Source organism: Triplophysa dalaica, chromosome 25 (assembly GCF_015846415.1).
Source record: "Triplophysa dalaica isolate WHDGS20190420 chromosome 25, ASM1584641v1, whole genome shotgun sequence".
In the NCBI taxonomy this organism is placed as follows: domain Eukaryota; kingdom Metazoa; phylum Chordata; class Actinopteri; order Cypriniformes; family Nemacheilidae; genus Triplophysa; species Triplophysa dalaica.
The window spans coordinates 14,353,738-14,373,024 of record NC_079566.1 but is presented as its reverse complement, the minus strand read 5'-3'; the positions used below and the strand labels follow the sequence as shown (position 1 = coordinate 14,373,024).

At 35.7% G+C, this 19,287-nt stretch overlaps 2 protein-coding genes across 6 annotated transcripts in view; both read right to left on the bottom strand.

Moving 5' to 3' along the window:
* Window positions 1-4,377, bottom strand: part of LOC130415420 (repetitive organellar protein-like) — a 61,200-nt gene extending 56,823 nt beyond the window's left edge. For 3 of the 5 annotated variants that reach the window (XM_056741104.1, XM_056741106.1, XM_056741108.1), the window contains exons 1-4: window positions 4,296-4,377; window positions 3,956-4,028; window positions 1,462-1,561; window positions 5-556 (exon numbers count right to left, since the gene is read on the bottom strand). In XM_056741104.1, coding sequence (XP_056597082.1) covers window positions 5-538 — 534 coding nt within the window. In that variant the 5' untranslated portion in view covers window positions 539-556; window positions 1,462-1,561; window positions 3,956-4,028; window positions 4,296-4,377. The remainder of the gene's footprint in view (window positions 1-4; window positions 557-1,461; window positions 1,562-3,955; window positions 4,029-4,295) is intronic. The other 2 variants (XM_056741105.1, XM_056741107.1) reach the window with 2 other exon arrangements.
* A 6,560-nt stretch (window positions 4,378-10,937) lies between these two features.
* LOC130415421 (nuclear factor 7, ovary-like) lies at window positions 10,938-15,124 on the bottom strand. Its single transcript, XM_056741109.1, has 7 exons — window positions 14,986-15,124; window positions 13,674-14,215; window positions 13,089-13,184; window positions 12,766-12,999; window positions 12,222-12,339; window positions 12,100-12,126; window positions 10,938-11,968 (listed from the first exon to the last, which is right to left on the bottom strand). The coding sequence occupies exons 2-7, from the start codon at window positions 14,211-14,213 to the stop codon at window positions 11,430-11,432; spliced, it is 1,554 nt and encodes a 517-aa protein (XP_056597087.1). The 5' UTR covers window positions 14,214-14,215; window positions 14,986-15,124; the 3' UTR covers window positions 10,938-11,429.
* Window positions 15,125-19,287: the final 4,163 nt, after the last annotated feature.

Below are 19,287 nucleotides of genomic sequence, written 5' to 3'. Positions count from 1 at the left end.
AGACCTGTATGAGGCGGAGATTATCTTCAGTGTTTGAGATCTTCTGCTGCTGCTCAATGTTTCTCTTCTTCAGCTCAGTGATCTCCTCCTTATGATCTTTAATAACATCTTCATTCTTTCTCTGTACTGTTTTCTGCTTCTGTTTCGCATTCTCCAGCTCAGTGTTTCTCTTCTTCAGCTCAGTGATCTCCTCCTTCAGATCTTTAATAACATCTTCATTCTTTCTCTGTACTGTTTTCTGCTTCTGTTTCGCCATTTCCAGCTCAGTGTTTCTCTTCTTCAGCTGAGTGATCTTATCTCGATCTTTAATAACATCATTCCGTCTCTCTGAAGTTATCTGCTTCTGTTTCACCATCTCCAGCTCAGTGTTTCTCTTCTTCAGCTCAGTGATCTCCTCCTTCAGATGTTTAATGACATCTTCATCATGTTTCTCTGCTGCTTTATGATTCTCTATCATCATCTCCTGCTCAGAGATTTCCTTCTTCAGATCTTTAATGACATCTTCATTGTGTTTCTGCGCTGCTCTTAGGTTCTCCATCAGCTCCTGAAATTTAAACTGACACATCAAAGCAAATTAAAACATGATATATTAAACATGGGGAGGAAATCATCAGTAATTGACTTATATGAAGGCGGGTCTAGACTCCTTCTCCTGGTTGATGAAGATTCTGCCATTGAACTTCACCTGTTTAAGACTTCTCAGATAAATAGGCATCCTGTACCTCAGTGGTAAGAGCATTGTGTTAACAACGTGGGTTCGATCCCAGGGGATTGCAAATAACTATGTAAAATGCATAGGATAAAATAATGTAAGTCGCTTTGGATAAAAGCGTCTGCCAAATGCCTAAAAAAATTATATTTAATATATATAAATGTGGTCTTTTTGGATTGTAAATATCGTGATCCTGATTTTTGCATTACATTATATGATAACTTGTTCCTAATGTCATAATTTTACATCATCTCATTTAATTTATCTCTATCAAACTCTACTATAAATCAATATGACAGCTTCACTACTGTTTATAAATAATGTTCATTGCAGAACACATTCATAAACGCACTGCTTCCTGCTCACAGTTTGAACTTTGAACTGCTGTTTTATGCAAGATACGACGTTCATAAAGATGTAACGTTACTCGTATCAAACTAAAAATAATCTTATCAAAAAAAAACATTAGGTCAGGTAAAGTAACATCTTAAAGATAGCTTTTAAGTTTCACATACTTTGAGAGACAAAATGGTAAATGTTATTAATAAATCACTTTCGCTTGAACTTTTATAAAAATGTAAATGACGAAAGAATCTGCTAACAGCATAATAAACATCCGAAGTGAGTATTCGACATGTTGAATTCTGCATCTACTCAACTTAATCCAGTTTGACTCATAACACACTTAAACATTTCAATAACTTTATAAATCTTTTGAGGACAGTCTGTGTTATATTTCTGTCTCTTACCTGTGAGTGACAGAAGTTTTACTTTCATTACAGGAAACAAGAAATTCCAGTCTGTTTCAGGTGGCGTAAAGAAAAAATTGCGAGACACAAGGCACAAGTCCTATAAAACACAAGCAGAAGCACACAGCACTATGGCGCCCTCAGGTGGTGAACAGAGTCGCCAGCAATAGGACGTGACAGTTTCTGACATTGGCCCGCCCTCTTTTCAAAACATTTAATTCATTAAATTATTAAGAGATAATCATTAAATATCTGCAAACAATGTGTAAAAATTTAAGTCAACCGGCTTCCTTAAACTGCCAAAACTGACCCAATTAAAATAAATAAATGTAAAAGTTTATCACAACATCTGGCTGTGTAGGCTTTACAATTAACACATTTCTTTTTGCTTTCTATGCCTCCTGAATCATACATTCAGCTTCAATTATCATGAAATAATTACGTCTAATTTTAATATTTTTTGTGTGTTTACTCTACTAATCTATTTAAAAAGTTGCATAAAACATCTATTTTCTGTATTATTTGTAATTTTAGTAATAAAAAATAAATTTTGTGTTTTTCTGACGTTCTGGTCAACTCTGTTAACTCTGTTATTAAAAGGCATAAAAACTTTAAAGCGCTAATAAAAAAATCATGTGACTTTCTCCAAATGATGTCACTTCCTCTGGCGGGAAAATCTGGAAGGAACTGAGGTATGTCAATATTCCTCTCTTATTAATTTGTACAAAATGTTTAGGATACACCAATAGTAGACTTATTTTTTGTCAAATCTGTTATTATGATATTTCAGTGAATATCTCATTCATTTTTTTTTTAAATAATATGATAAAAATACATAAATTTCAGTTTTAGACATGCCATGTGGTATCTGGTTTGAGGTTAGCATCTTGAGCTAAAGCTAAAGCACAAAATGGTGGAAAATATCAACTCCGTTATTGTCAACTGTATATATTTGACCCAGTTTGTCTATAACAGAGTTGACAGATTTGTCTGTTCGTACTTTGATTTTCAAAATAATTAAAAAACAATCTTACAAGTTTAAGATCAGCAAATATTGAAAATCTTAAATTTGAAGTGTTTTCTATCAATTTAAAAAAGTTTAACAAAAAGAAAATCTATTTTTTTTGGATTCTTTCTCTATTTGAAATGTACCCGCAATTCTAGAATGACCCACATGTGAATTTGTTGACTAAGCAGAAACCGCTGTCATATCATGTCACTTCATAGGCCCTGTCCCAAATGGCGTATTCCATTCGGACTTGCGGTCTGGTGGACTTAAATTGCGCATGATCGTCATGTAAGTGCTGTAATTGTTTGTGTGGTCACTATAGAAGTTTGTAACAGAACCAAATCTTCTCTGCTGCATAGTTGCATTTCTCCTGTTGATAAATATGTTAATGTTGTGATTTCTTCTATTCCTGGCGCTATGGCATTTCTGCGCTGTTTTGAGATGTTAGCGTGTCTCCAATAGAATCAGTCACAAACATCTAATGTGTTGTGTCTTATTAACTCACTTTCATTTCATTCAATGTAATTTTATTTTATTGCGCTTTTACAGTTTGCATTGCATCAACGCAACTACACAAGAAAACCAAAACCAAGAGAATCAAAAGTTGAACACACACACAAAAAAACGAAAAGTAAAATTGAAGTTGTCATGCATTGCAACACATTTCTTCTCACTTTTCGTGTTTCGACCATTTTCTCTGCTGAAAAAGAAACTCTTAAGTCTCTTTAAAGTCCTCCTCACAACTCTTAAAATTTTGAACCTTAAAAGCTCTTTTAATGGTTAAGATGCTTTATGAAATTCTTTTTTCTTTACTAGGATCTTTTCTTTAATTCTAAGTGGAAGCGCCCACATTTCTAAAAAAAAATCTTAGAATTTTGTCACTAGGAGCAACTCTTTGCGCTAAGATTTTTCATACATACGGGCCTAGAACTTTTAGTTTGTTTCATTTAGATATAGGCCCTGTGACTTTCATATTTAGTGCAAAGAATGGTGGCTGCAGTGACTTTGTCAAAATGTCTTTCTAACCTTAACTAAAAATCCAAAGGGACATAATACGTTCAAAAGAATTGTATACAAGCTCCTCCTAACATTGACCTTAAACGTAACCCTCTGGATTGGTTAATAGAAAAGTTTTTCAGGGGCAAACAATGTTGTTCACTAAACAAACACACAATAACAAACAATGTGAGTATATGTCATGATGAAACAATGTTTAAAACCGTGTCTTTAAATGTAATATAAATAAAGGTATATTTGTACTTTTTAATATACATATTTAAAAGTCCCACATTTTTAACCCAGAATTGGGAAAGTTTCATGGAAACAGGCTATTTAAAAATTTTTTTTGCCAAGAACATTGTCCTTCTCTACTATCTTCAAACTGATCTATAAGTTGTTTATTTTGTGATCATAGAAGTGACATGTTTAGAATGATTTCCAGTGCTGTAAACATACAGTATTGTAACATCTGTAGATCTGAGTTACCTGTTGTTCTTTACCTAAAGTGAAGATGCTCACAAACCTCCTGTTTTTCTGGACTTTTGAAAAATGTTTGTTTCTAAAATACAAGACAAATAGTTATTGTTATTCACAGTTTAAGTTTAGTCCACATGAAATAGAATTTTGACTTTCTGCTACATAACCCGTCCGTTTACCAAACATCCTTATTGTTTTTACACCGACTTCTGATACAATTTTAAGTGTAAAAAGCACACCAAGGTAGTTTAAAATTTGACATCCTTTAACCTGCTTCTGCTCCTATAGTTTACTTTACAAACATTATAAATCTATTGAGGAGAATCTGTGTTATATTTCTGTCTCTTACCTGTGCGTGAAGATCAGCGGTGTTCACTCTTGCAATGATTGAGGAAGTTATGTTGTTTAAAGAGTTTCAACTTGTGTCATTGCTACAGTGATGATGTTACAGGTATTTCCACATACTAACTAAATAAACTAGATGTTTTAGTCATTTCCCTATAGTGACCCTCCCCATTTTGGAATTTTTACGTGTAGAGAAACACACAGTAACTTGTGTACCTGGGCCCGTATTCACAAAACATTTGATCTTTACACTAAGAGCTCCCCTAAACCTGCAGTTAAAGTTTAATACTAAGAGTTTTCACTTGAAATCTATTCACAAAGCTGCTGAGAGCAACTTTTATTAAGGAAAAGAAAGAAATCTTAAAATAAGAAAAAGGGCCTAGTTGCTATGGATGATGTCAGCAAGCTTACTGAATATGACCAAAGTGATTGGCTGATAGAGGATGGGTCTCTGTTAATCATTTAATCATAGAAATATTATAAAATGAGGTCTCTTGCTGACACATTTAAATTAAGATCTTAAAATACATTTTGATTTTAACATATATTTAAATTTTTATATATATATATATAATTATTGCCGTATTCAAATTAAGATGATAAAATATACACAAAGTTAATGTTTATTTCGAGTGCAGAGTTAATTTTTGAGGACCATTCTTTTTAAGAGTTTCTCCTAAATCGGCAAGTTACAATCTACTTTTAGCCTTAAGATGTTTTGTGAATACGGTCCCAGAACTTTAAAAAATATATTACATTAACTAAATAAAGCCCAATATAAATAAAGATTCAAAAAATTAATACATGACAAATAATGCACACCTGAGTTGATGGAGCCACAGACATTCATTATTTTTCTAACGGTTCAGAGTAAATTATACACCACAGTTGCCACACAACAAGACCTGTCGCTAATTTCAAGCCCTCATGCACATCAGTATTTTTATTTATATAATTTTTATATTATCCGCATGAATCAAAAAAGGGTTGCTATCAGTGTTATTTCAGTTAGCTTGGCGAACTTGGAACTGTAGCGCAGTGGACAGAAATTCATAAACAAGTTTGAATTGTATTGTGTTTACTGATCTCATTTCATCATTTTGGACCTTATCGCTCACACAGACACACACACAAACACAGACTCTGACCAATTCCAAACCTCCGTCGCTTTGACCCGCCAGCTTGGCAAGCGGGTCTGTGTTAAACGCCGTAATGGCTGCAGGACCGGATGGCTGCTTGCCGAAGCTGGATTATTTTACCCTGTTGCAAGTCTTGTCTATGGTGTATTATGTGTATCTGTTTTTTCTCTCCACTTCCCTCATGTTTGCTTCTTCTTAAATCCATTTCGTTACACTGTACTTGTTATATGTGTAATGACAATAAATTGAATCCAATCCAATCTCTTGTCAAAAAAGCATTTACTTTGACGGTCAATAGTCTTGAAATGACAAACTCGCTCACTTATAACAACAATAAGACAGCAGCAGCTTAAAAGTGTTCAACAAATAGAAACCCAGATTTATATTTTCAAACATAGTGACTCAAGTCTCTTAAGTGTGTGTCTATGTCTTCTAGAGACACTGACTATTTGACACAATTAAGCAGAGAACATTAGTAATCTGTTTAGAGGAATCTGTATTATATTTCTGTCACTTAGTTGTAAGTGAAGATCGGATGTATTCACTCTTACAAATAAATATTTCTTAAAGAAATATTCTGTGGTTGCACTATACTTAGGAGTAGACACATCTGTTCTTGTGGTTTTCCGGGTTAATTGTATGTACATTTTATAGCATATATCTTATGATTTATCAATTGCATTCAATATCAAGTCTATATCTTGAAATGACTACAAATTAGGTGAAGTATACATGTCCACATTATATCTCAGCCATCACATTCAACCCTTACCATAGGGAGTAATCTCTGACCAGAACTCAATATTCAACTGAAATAAGAAATATAAATAAAGAAATATGTCATACAATACAGTGTGATCTGACAGAAGCAGAATGTAAAAAAAACAGAGCATTGAAGAAGATGAACCAAAGGGTCCTGACATCTGATATATGTAATTTGATATACTGATTCATATTTTATTTGACATTTGATGTAGTTTAAAAATGACAAAATATTTGCTCATAATACAACATCTTTGAAGACGGGAGCAAAAGCAACAAGTAAATATCAAGATTACAATTTCATTATCGTCACACGTCTCTCCAGTGTATTTGTGTTTGTTTGTTTGTCATATTGTCTCCATCCCTCACTGGCGTAAAAACCCGGGGTTGAAAATGGCCTATTACTAGTTGATTTTGATGTTTTGAATGTAATAACCACGCAAACTCCATAAGTAGACCTCAGACAACAGAATAAAATAATAAAAACGGCCTGCTCAGGACACCTTAAGTAAGAAGTCCCACATGACTCTTCATAATGATCTCAGACCAGTTCTCATTGTTTGAATGGCTTCACATTGATGAGTGAATCTGCTCAACCTGATTTTGCCAAGTGGTTGATGTCCTCAGGACAACATATTTTGCTGACCTAAGGACAACGTTTTTATAAATAAAACCTAAACCCACACCAAACCCTGACCCTAACCATAACTAACCCCTAAAATCAGAGGGAAATGATAAGTGAAAAACAATGTTCTAGAAGCCCTTATCCTGGTTAGAAGATTAAACTTAAAATAAACTGTAAACTTATTTCTGAAATCTGATTGGTTGATTTAAATATTGTCCTAGGGTCAACATGATGTGCCCTAAGGATGTCAACCACTTGGCAAAAACTGGATAGCCGAGTGAATTTACAGTAGGAGTGAAAAGAACATGATCATGAGATCCTTTAATATCTCAAATGTGTTAGGTGTTAAAACTAGACCCTCTGAGCGCACACGCTGTGGTCTCAAGAGCCTCACAAGATTTAAATAAACAATCCTGATTTAATTCATCAAAGATTAAATAATCTAAGTTTTCGACTGTAATTTGAGTCATGGCTTGACATGATGGACTGTTGGCTGAATGTGTGATGCATAAGGAACACTTTTCTGGAGACACTTCAGCACGTTTGAAGTCATCAACCTATTGGTTGAATTTTACAGGATTTCCAGGAGACCTGATTTAGGGAACATTACTTTAGGCACCACAAACTGTGGTTTTCCCAAGTACTATAAAGGGCACTAGCACATGTTTCCTTTGTCTTTGGTGTGTTATAAGTTTTCCTTGCGTGTTGATAGATCCAACTATGAGATATGGCTTGTAGATCTTATAGATCTAAACTTTGAGTCCAGTTTCACTAGATCTCTCTCCGTCAGGAACAAATTACACCTGGAGATATCAACTCCGTTGTCAGTCAATCCTTTAACCCAACCACCAGGGAGATATAGAGCTGAAGGGAAGAACAGCAGGCAGGAGACGAAGTGATGTTAAATAGACAGAAAATGATGTATTGAATAATCTCAGTTGGGTGTTGATGCTCAGTCAAGCTCTGCCAAACTTCATCTGACTAGAAACCGATTCAATATGTGTTTTTAACCATTCAAGATTACAGTATCAAAACATTGTCTCATGAGATGGAGACCAATGGATACTCATATCAGCATAAGACACAATACAACTCCCAACGAGGTTAAAGAACAGGAAAGTATGGAACAAATAATACGAATAGAAGTGAATACTAAAATACATGAATGAATACATATGATAGATGAATATTGTTATAAATGGGATCAATGAAATAGAATAATAAAATGGAATAAAACAAGAAACAAGTATATGTTTCTATCCAGATCTATCAGTGTGTTAGACATGAAAATTAGCAAAAAAAAGATGCATTCTATCTAAAAGCAAATGCTCACCCAGACCTGCTTGAAACAACTTGTATAACCACACCCCCAGAAATCTACAGTACGAAAGACCGCGCAAATGTATACGCAAGTAAGGTGGGTGTACCTGTGTCCTTGAGCAAGACACTTTACTCCATGTTGCTCCAGGGGGATTGTCCCTGTAATAAGTGCACTGTAAGTCGCTTTGGATAAAAGCGTCTGCCAAATGCCTAAATGTAAATGTAAAAGTTTGCAGCCCAAAAGGACATATGACTGATAGGAAAAGCAACCAATCATGTTGCTTTAGTGCCTCATCATGTTTAGAGGCGTGGAAATGTCCCTGCAGTTACAGTGTCAAAAGTTAACAGCCAGAAAATTATTATTTAAATTATAAGTTTATGCTGTGAACAATTAACACAAACTTAGAAAAGTAATATTTATAAAAATTGTAATGTGAATGTAAATATATTTAAAAAGCTCCATGAAGTCTCCTCAGATATGAAAGAGCCAGTATGACGAGAGAGATCTACAGAAGTGTAGGAGGAGGAGATTATCTTCAGTGTTTGAGATCTTCTTCTGGTGCTCAGTGATCTCCTTCTTCAGATCTTTAATAACATCTTCATACCGTCTTTCTGCTGCTCTTCGGCTCTCCTTCATCATCTCCTGAAGTCCATACTGATATAACAAAGTAAATAATACATGATTTATTAAACATGGCGTGGTGTTTTTTAGTCAATAATCTTTAAATATGAGTCAGATCATAAAAACATTTCAGCACTTGACAGTATACAGTATACTCACAGTGTTCTTGTTCTTGTGATCCGTCACAGTGTAGATTAGACACACACATGTGTGATCATCTCTACAGAAGAGCTCCAGAGGTCTGTCATGTTTCTGACATATATAATCCTGCAGATTCTTCACAGGATCAATCAGTTTGTGTTTCTGTAATCCTGACACTCTCAAATGAGATTCCAGTTTCACAGTAAGAGCTCTGACACACCAGACACGACTTCACAGCCTTCAGCTTTCCTTCAGTACAGAAGTCACACACAACACAGTTTTCTTCTTATTTTCATCCACAAGATCTCTGAGTGATGTATTAATCTTGAGATCAAGTCTTTGGTCAAATGTTTCTTCACAATATGGACATTTACAGTATTATCTGTTGTTCAAGTGGGTAGTCAGACAGATTTTACAAAAGTTGTGTCCACAAATGATGAAATCATGTCATACATGAGAGGAGTGCCCTCTAGTGGATATAAAAGAGCACTGCAGCTGGTGACTGCGATATTTAGTTTGTTAGGTTTCTATTCTTTTGCGTGTTTGTGTTTTGTGGAGATGATTTTGTTTACTTTTCTAATAGTATAAGGTGCACATTACTCCAGTCTTTCTTACCTATGGGCTCATGGCTGCAGCATGGTTCAGGGGTGGGGTTATAGTTTATGTTTGTTGATGATAATTATTGTGAATGTTCTATTTATGGTTTTCTGGTTATTATCTTTTTGATGTTCAAAATATAGTTTGGAATTGATTTATGTGCTTTTGTATAAGATTTCTATTTTAACCTACAGTATGTACTTGAATTGGTTGTCCAGTTCGGTAGAAAAGGTTTGGTCTTGATGTTTGAGTCAGTTCTGCTGATGGACCTCAGAGAGGAGGGTCAGCTAGTGTCTATATTGAACGTTTTCTGCAAATAATAAAAGTTCTTAAAGAACTTCTGGAGTCTCTGATGGAGGAGGTCTGGATGTATCTAGTGGAGCCTGTGATGTGGTCCTGTTGACAAGTGCAGCTGGTTCATTGAAGAAGCTTGTGAGACAGATGGTGTTGAGCATTATTTGACTACCTTCAAACAAATTGCTGGAGTTTGCAGATGGACTAAAGGAGACTGAGATATACACCTGGTCCTGCTTCCCACTGGTAAAGCCTGTGTGGCCAATGTGAATATTGCACAAGTGAATGATTACAAGCAGGTGAAAGATGATATACTGAGGAAATATTACATTAATTTTGAGACTTATCACACAAAGATTCCTCTCCCTAGATGTGCTATTTGAAGAAGGATCTCACAAGGAACTGTATGTACGCTTAATAGATTTCTCTTACAAATGGGTGGAAGCTGGTCATAAGACAGTCCAACAGGTTGCAGAGACATTATTATGGAACAGTTATTGAGAATATTTTGTCCTGAACTGCAAACGTGTATTAAAGAGCATGATAGTCCTTCTGCTCTTCTGGCAGATCTTTGTTGGTGTGTTTTTAAACCATATTATATAGTGAATATTTGCATATTATAATACACAATACTAAAGTGTAATACAGTTTACTTCAGTACACACTGTACTACAGTATTCTTCATGAGGGTGAACGCTTACATATAGTAAACCGGGAAAACACATAACTTACACAACATACAGATACAATGTGGATATTATCATCATCATCATGATTTTAAAGGTTTTCATCAATTGATGCGACAAAACGCAATAGAATCCATTATAGCAGCGGTTCTCAAACTTTTCGTTGTAAGGCCCCTTTATGTGGAGTGCATCACTTTGCGTCTTCTCAAATAAAGATTTATAATCTTAAACTTTAATCAAACCAAAAACATATACAATGCTGGAACATCAATTCTTTTCATTTGTGGTATTATTTTTCTGGTATTTGATTAAGTAAAATCTATAACAAATTTCTATATTTCATGAAATGCCACAAAATCTGTGTCCTCTCTGGTTTCATGTTGGGGTCTCAAGTTTGAGAACCACTGTATAATTCAAAATTTCTATCAAATTCACGTTGTCAGTTATAAAGACAGAAAAATCCTGTGTTCTGTTTATTGACAGCAAGTATAACACTGAGTTTGAATGTGACAGAAAAACATCTCTTGTTTTCTCACGTGTGTGTCACACTAATGGTCCAGACGCTCCTGTGAGGAATAACCTCTGATTTCATCGCTGTACTGTACCATTGACACATAAAACACATTTAGTCTTTAGTGTACAGTGTATTTATGAATATTTCTAGTGTATTTTTGAGAAATAGTCTCAATAAAAAAAGATAATTGTCATTAACTTGGCTAATTTAAATGTAAATCAAAATGTACATACATATTTATTATATATCAGAAAACCAGCTAATGAAATATTAACATTACACTTTAAACATAATCTACACATACAGTAGTATTGTATGTTTTAAAATGGAAAAGAAAAAAGAAAAATCGTAATTGTATCTAATTCTACTTAATCCTTTTTATTTAATCATAGAAAGTGTTCTTTTGTTTAGTATTTCAGATATAAAAAAATCATGAGTTTAATTGACAGGTGTGATGATCAATGGCTCTGAGTTTTTACCTTCATCATTCAAATAAGGGCTAATATATGGATAGAGTTTCTCAGTGAAAGATTGATCAGTGTAAGAGTAGATATGAGATCTGTTCTCCACATCATAAAAGGAAACCAAACCCTCCTCATAATCCACAAACACACCCACCTTCTGTGGCTTTACTCTCAGAGACAGAGAGACAGAGGGATCAGCACAAGCTTTATATTTATTCTCATTCCTCAACACCACAGTCCAGAATCCATTCACTGGTGTCAGTGTGATATCTCCCTTCCTGTTAACAGATTCTCTGGCCACTCCTAAATCCCATTCACTCTTTCCCTTCACCTGAACCTCATAATAAAATCTCCCTGATGAGAATCCCTCCTTTCCCAGAACAATTACACATCTATCAAATCTCTTTGGGTTGTCTGGGAGTTTATGTCTAATGTCTCCATCTCTCACTTGTTTCTCATCATCAGACAGTATGAGTTGAGGATGAGCTGTATCAGGATCCAGAGTCACATCCACTGAGAGAGATCAGAGAATATCAATCACAACTGATGATGATGATGTTTGTGATATTTAATGAATAATGTGTCAGTATATAAATGTAAAGTATTGTAGTATATGAGTGAAGAGAGCAGATGACACACTGTACCTGCATACTGCTGCATCCACTTCAACACTGTACAGACACATGACAATCAATCATTATCACATCTTTCATATGGATTTGTATATGCAGTTATTTTAAAAACTCTGTCTTTGATCTTCACTTACCAGCTTCACTGAGTTTCTCCTGTAGTTCAGTCCTAATCGTCTCCACACTCACAAGACTCTTCATATTGACCTCAGTCCAGTTTACTGTATTATAATGTCTGCACATGGATGAGTGAGTCTACAGTGAGAGAGACAAATATAAGATCCTCCAAAATCTGACATTTCTCAGGGGTTATGAAACACTGCATCCCACAAGTCTTTCATTTCTTATCAGTAGAATCATTCCTCATTAATTTCACACAAAATCAAATGATCTCAACTGTGTTCTTCACATTCATTTTTGTATATTTATAGCTCTATACTCAACAACTGTCTCATTCCAGTCCATTTCATTTCCGCCGAGTCATTTGAGACTAAGTTGATAATTCAATGAAACATCATTTATTATTACATATTCACAAATGTTATTAAATCTTCAAGATATTTGTTTAACATTCCATTATAAATGTAGTGTTAAACTAAAACAGGAAATCATCCTGGATAAGCGTTCAACCAGCGTTGATTATTTAATATATAAATATCATTCCAACTGAGATGTTGTGACCTGTATGAGTTGTAGATGATGTTCAGTGTGTGAGATCTGCTCCAGCTCAATGTTTCTCTTCTTCAGTTCAGTGATCTCCTGCTCCAGATCTTTAATGACATTTTCATCATGTTTCTCTGCTGCTTTCTGCTTCTCCTCCATCATCTCCAGCAGTTCTGACTGATATCTCTCAATGGAGCGCATGAGATCACTGAAGACCGCCACACTGGCTGCTTTCTCCTTCTCTGTGTTTCTCTGATGAAAAAATATATTTAAACATTCAGTTCAAGATCTTTATAAAAGCAAATTAAACTCTGAACTTCTTCAGTAGTTTTTAAACTCACTCTTTTGAGTTCTGCTGAATGTTTGATATCTTGAATCTTCTTGATTCTGACTTGAATCATCTGCTGTACGTCTGTCTGTATATTCGACAGCTGAATCTGTGGAAAGAACACAGAGATTTTTTATTATAGAGCATCACTTCACGTCACTTACATTATGTGTTTAAAGATCGACTTTACGAAGCGATTTTATTTTTGTGTTTCTCTGCCATGTTTCTCTGAGTTTGAATATAATATGAGTATAAGATTTGAGAGATATTTTTCAGAACTTTACAATGTTTAGTTGTTAGAAGTTCAGTGTGAACATTCTGCTGTTTATGATGCACACGGTTCAGAAAGTCACACAGAATGACATGAGACTAAATATTCTTGACTGAATGTTTTCTTCAACAATGTTAATAAAAACTACTATGATAGTCAATGTTACACCAGAACTGTCCAACTCTTCACACTTTTCAAAATATCTTCTCGTGTTTAACAGAACAAAGAACTTTATAATGGTTTGGAACATCTTGAGGGTGAGTCAATCATGACAGAATTTTCATTTTGCGGTGGAATATCCCTTTAGTAACTTCTAATCTCTCTCACCTCTTCTAAAGGAACAGTGTTGTGATTCTTGTGATCTCCTTCAGTGCAGAACAGACACACACATGTCTTATCATCTCTACAGAAGAGCTCCAGAGGTCTGTCATGTTTCTGACATATATAATCCTGCAGATTCTTCACAGGATCAATCAGTTTGTGTTTCTGTAATCCTGACACTCTCAAATGAGACTCCAGGTGAGTTTTACAGTAAGAGATCTGACACACCAGACACGACTTCACAGCCTTCAGCTTTCCTTCAGTACAGATGTCACACACAACTTCAGATTCAGGTTGTTCTTCATGAGATTTCTTCTTAAAGTGATCTACAACGTCTCTGAGTGTTGTATTAATCTTGAGATCAGGTCTCTGCTTGAATGTATCTTTACATAATGGACAGATGCAATTTGTTCTTTGGACCCAACACTCATTCAGACACGTTTTGCAGAAGTTGTGTCCACATGGAGTGCTGACTGGATCATTGAACACATCCAGACAGATTGAACACAGAAGTTCTTCAGTCATTGGATCACTGGAGGATGACATCACTGAAAAAAAAGAAAAATATCACTTGCGGTATATGACTGATTTTCAAACACCATTTAAGCATCATTCACGCAGTAAATCATCAGTTATTAACTTAAATGGAGGCGAGTCTAGACTCCTTCTCCTGGTTGATGAAGATTCTGCCATTGAACTTCACCTGTTTAAGACTTCTCAGATAAAAAGGCATCAAATAAATACATGAAAGTGGTCTTTTTGGATTGTAAATATCCTGATCCTTATTTTTGTATTACAATATATGATTACATGTTCTTCGTGTCATAATTTTATCTCTATCAAACTCTACTATAAATCAATATGACAGCTTCACTACTGTTTATAAATAATGTTCATTCCAGAACACCCTCATAAACGCACTGCTTCCTGCTTATAGTTTGAACTTTGAACTGCTGTTTTATGTAAGATACAATGTTTATAAAGATGTAACGTTACTCATCTCAAACTAAAAATAATCGTATAAAATAAACAAACATTAGGTCAGATAACGTTACAACTTAAAGATTGCTTCTAAGTTTCATGTACTCTGACAGACAAAATGGTAAATGTTAATAAATCACGTTTGCTTGAACTTTTATAAAAAATGTAAATGACAAAAGAATCTGCTAACAGCGTAATAAACGTCAGAAGTGAGTATTTGACATGTTGAAATCTGCATCTACTCGACTTCTTCCTGTTTGACAAATAACACGCTTAAACATTTCAATAACTTTATAAATCTTTTGAGGACAGTCTGTGTTATATTTCTGTCACTTACCTGTGAGTGAAGATCAGCTGTGTTCACTCTTACAAGAAGAAATATTCTGTTGTTTAGAAAAGTTTAGTAGTTTACGAAATGCGTCGCCATCAATGTTCCTCCAGTTAGTTTTACTCTCATTACAGGAAACCAGAAGTTCCGTTTCTGTCACGTCCTATTACTAGTGGCGCCTCTTTTCACCACCTGAGGGCGCCATATTGCTCTGTGTCATTGCTTGTGTTTTATAGGCAGTGTTGCCAGATTGGGCTCCTTTTGGTCACGTCCGACCATAAAAAAATGCATTGGGCGGGTCTTTAAAATTTGGGCTGGTTTTTGATGCAACAGGCGGGTTTTTATTTTTGACTATAAACAGTATTCTTTATTATTTTTTTAATGAAAAATAACTATAAAATAAATTATATAATGTAGGATGATGTTTAAATTAGGTATGGTTCAGGTTAGCCAATAAGGTTCAGGGGAATCCTGTCCAATCAGACTTCAAGCTTGATTGGCAGGTTGTTGTAGGCTAATTCGTTATATCGTCAAAACTGCATTATCATCATCAGTGATCATCATTCATCATCATCATCATGCCAAAGTGGGGTAAATATAAAAAGTCCTACAGAAAGAAATGGGAGAGCGACCAGTCTTTAAAAACATGGATTACACCTGTGGTGGACGATAATACAAAGGCATTTTGTAAATACTGTCAATCAGAAATCAGAGCACAGTTAAATGATTTGAAAGAGCATGCTAATACAAAAAAACACAAATCGCGCTGTGCACCAAGTATAAAAACTTTTACTGTGTCAGCGGGAGCAGCAGGGCAGTGTCCGATCAAAGATGACCAAAAGCGCCGTGAAATTAGAATTGCTGCTTACATTGATTGTCACAGTTCAATAAATGCGGTGGACGATTTGTCAGACATTTTGAAAGATGAGATGGGAACATTCCAAATGCACCGGACAAAGTGTGCAGCCATTATCAAATCTGTCCTCGCGCCACACTTCAGAGAAGAACTTGTGGAGGATATTGGGGAGTCTCCATATTCCCTGTATCTCGATGAAACACTGACATATCCGTGAACAAACTTCTTTGCATTTGTGTGAAATACCAAAAAAACACAGCAAGTTTGTAAGTGCATATCTTGGACTTGTGGAGCTGACAGATGCTGATGCTAAAGCCATATCAGACACTGTTGTTGCTTTTCTATCAAATAACGGTCTCCAGATTTAAAACATGATGGGCATTGCCACAGATGGTGCCAGCGTAATGGTTGGAAAAAAACACTCGGTTTTCACCCTACTTAAACAAATACAGCCAAACCTGCATCTTATTCGCTGTGTTTGCCATTCACTTGACATTGTTGCAAATAAAGCAATGCAGCTTCTTCCAAGCAACATAGAATACATGGTTAGAGAAACCTACAACTGGTTCGCACATTCAGCAAAGCGGCAGTATGAGTACAAGAACATATACGAGACTATCAATAACGGGGGCTGCCCCTTGAAATTAATAAGTCCAAGCTGTAACCGTTGGCTTGTGATGGCTGACTGCATTAACCGCATTGTGGATCAAAAAGATGCCCCTTTGCTACAAAAAGATTAAAAAGTGTTTTGTCTAAATTTAAAAAGATACTACATGGCATAAGGTCAGTAACATGATTAAGTATGAAATAATATTAAAAAGAGGCATAGTCTCTCCGATCAAATCAGAAGCAATTTCTGCAGAATTGGGCAATGCCAAAACAATACACAGAAAACACCACTAAATAAATCCACAACCACAAAATAAATATTGTGAAGAAAGCAAACAGTCATTGTGTTTGTGTCCAGCAGTGCAACAGATTTACTCAGCATGACATCTAATTTTAACAACACATTTGACTTTGAGAATAATATAGTTGTGTTTCTTGATGTGTAAAATAATGGATCTCAACATGCAGAAGATTCAGAAGCAATGACTGTGCAGGACCTGGAGGCCACTGGACAGTTTAATAGCTCAGACCAACAAAAAAACTCTTCAATAACTGACATAAAAAACAAACTGTCATCAACTGTTTAGGTAACATTTTTGGACTATTTTTGTTAAAAAAAAAAAGAATATTCTGGATGGACTATATTTAAATATTCAGGGCAGTGCAAAATTAGACAAAACTAAATATTTTCTTATTTTGTAACATTTTCCAAATTATTCAAGGTGTATGTAAGCTTTGACCACCACTGTTGCTTCAATAAAATTATATTAGCCCAAATTACTGTATTACAGACTTCACCCTGTATGAAAGACATATTTATTGTCATGGATCTCAGTGACTGGTTGAACCCAATTGCAGGCAGAGGTAGGACAAGACGGTAGAGGGTTTAACAGGGTTTTATTTATAAAAATAACACTAACAAAACAGGCAAAAAAACCCATGAGGGGGAAAACAAGATAGGATAAATAATAAACGTTGATGAGGAAACAGACTGACTAAACTAACAAAACAAACACTGGATTAGAACACTAAACTAAACTAAGGGAATCAGGGAACAGGGATCAAGAACAAGGACTCAGATATAAACAGGATAAAGGCAAGGCAAGGCAAGGCAAGGCAAGGCAAGGCAAGGCAAGGCAAGGCAAGGCAAGGCAAGGCAAGGCAAGGCAAGGCAAGGCAAGGCAAGGCAAGGCAAGGCAAGGCAAGGCAAGGCAAGGCAAGGCAAGGCAAGGCAAGGCAAGGCAAGGCAAGGCAAGGCAAGGCAAGGCAAGGCAAGGCAAGGCAAGGCAAGGCAAGGCAAGGCAAGGCAAGGCAAGGCAAGGCAAGGCAAGGCAAGGCAAGGCAAGGCAAGGCAAGGCAAGGCAAGGCAAGGCAAGGCAAGGCAAGGCAAGGCAAGGCAAGGCAAGGCAAGGCAAGGCAAGGCAAGGCAAGGCAAGGCAAGGCAAGGCAAGGCAAGGCAAGGCAAGGCAAGGCAAGGCAAGGCAAGGCAAGGCAAGGCAAGGCAAGGCAAGGCAAGGCAAGGCAAGGCAAGGCAAGGCAAGGCATACTCGGACGAGGGACATCATACAATGAACGCGCACAGGACAATGAAACATGAGGACTCTTTATAGGGACAAACTAAAGAGGGAACAGGTGCAGTGGATGAACACTCAAGAAAAACTAATTAACACAAACTAGGAAACAGGAGGGTAGGAACGATGATGCAGACCAGAGAGAGATGAAATCGTCTCTCTCCAACATGAAACAGAGGATCCTTTATGATTCCACCTCTAGACCAAGAAATACCTGACAAGGTGAGGTGGAATCATGACAATTTATTGTTTTACATTAGTTTTACAGAGTAAATGAAGTCAAACAACTAGATTTCCCAGTCTTAATATTTTGCTTTGACCATTTTTCATTCACTGGCTAAACAGAAGATGCACAGGCACATGTTATCCAGCGTCCAACCACCTTCACCCTACTGCACATTTACTTTAATAGTGAACACATAAAACAACCGGTCCAAAGTATCAAGATATTGCTTTCCAATGCCTCTGAATGCCTCCAATGACGTTCTCTGTCTGCAACAGTTCATATGTTGTTTGATCTCATGGAAAGGGTTGAATAAAGTTGTTATTTATTAAAGTGTTCTCATAAATCCACAAAATGAAGTTTAAACCACTGAAGTCGCTGAATATTTGAACAATGTCTGTAACTTTCTGCACTTTTATTGTATGTTGTGTTGCTGTTTATGTGGCAGCACAAAGTTCGCCCATAAAATCTCAACAAACTATCTTCATTTGTGTTCTGAAGATAAACGGAGGTCATGTGGAACAACTTTAGGATGAGGAATTCAAGACAGAATTTTCATAAAGTGAAAAATCCTTTTAATGACAATTAATGTCTGAAAATACTGCAATGACACAAAATGACACATAATGGCATTCCTTGCAAAGGAGCATGTGGATTTTTTTATTTTTTCAAGTTTCAATTACAGAAAGTATTATTTTGATCCAGTAACCCAAAACTGGATAAAAAATGTATTGATTAAAATCATGTGATGATCAACGGCTCTGAGTTTTTACCTTTATTGTTAGGTTCTGGGCTAAAATATGGATAGAGTTTCTCAGTGAAAGATTGATCAGTGTAGAGTAGATATGAGATCTGTTCTCCACATCATTAGATTGAGGCCGGTCTAGACTCCTGGTTGATGAAGATTCTGCTATTGAACTTCACCTGTATAAAACTTCTCAGATTAATAGGCATCAAACAACATTTTAAAGGTGATCTTTTTGGATTATAAATACCCTGATCCTGATTTTTGCGTCACATTATATAATTACTTGATCTTCATGTAATCATTT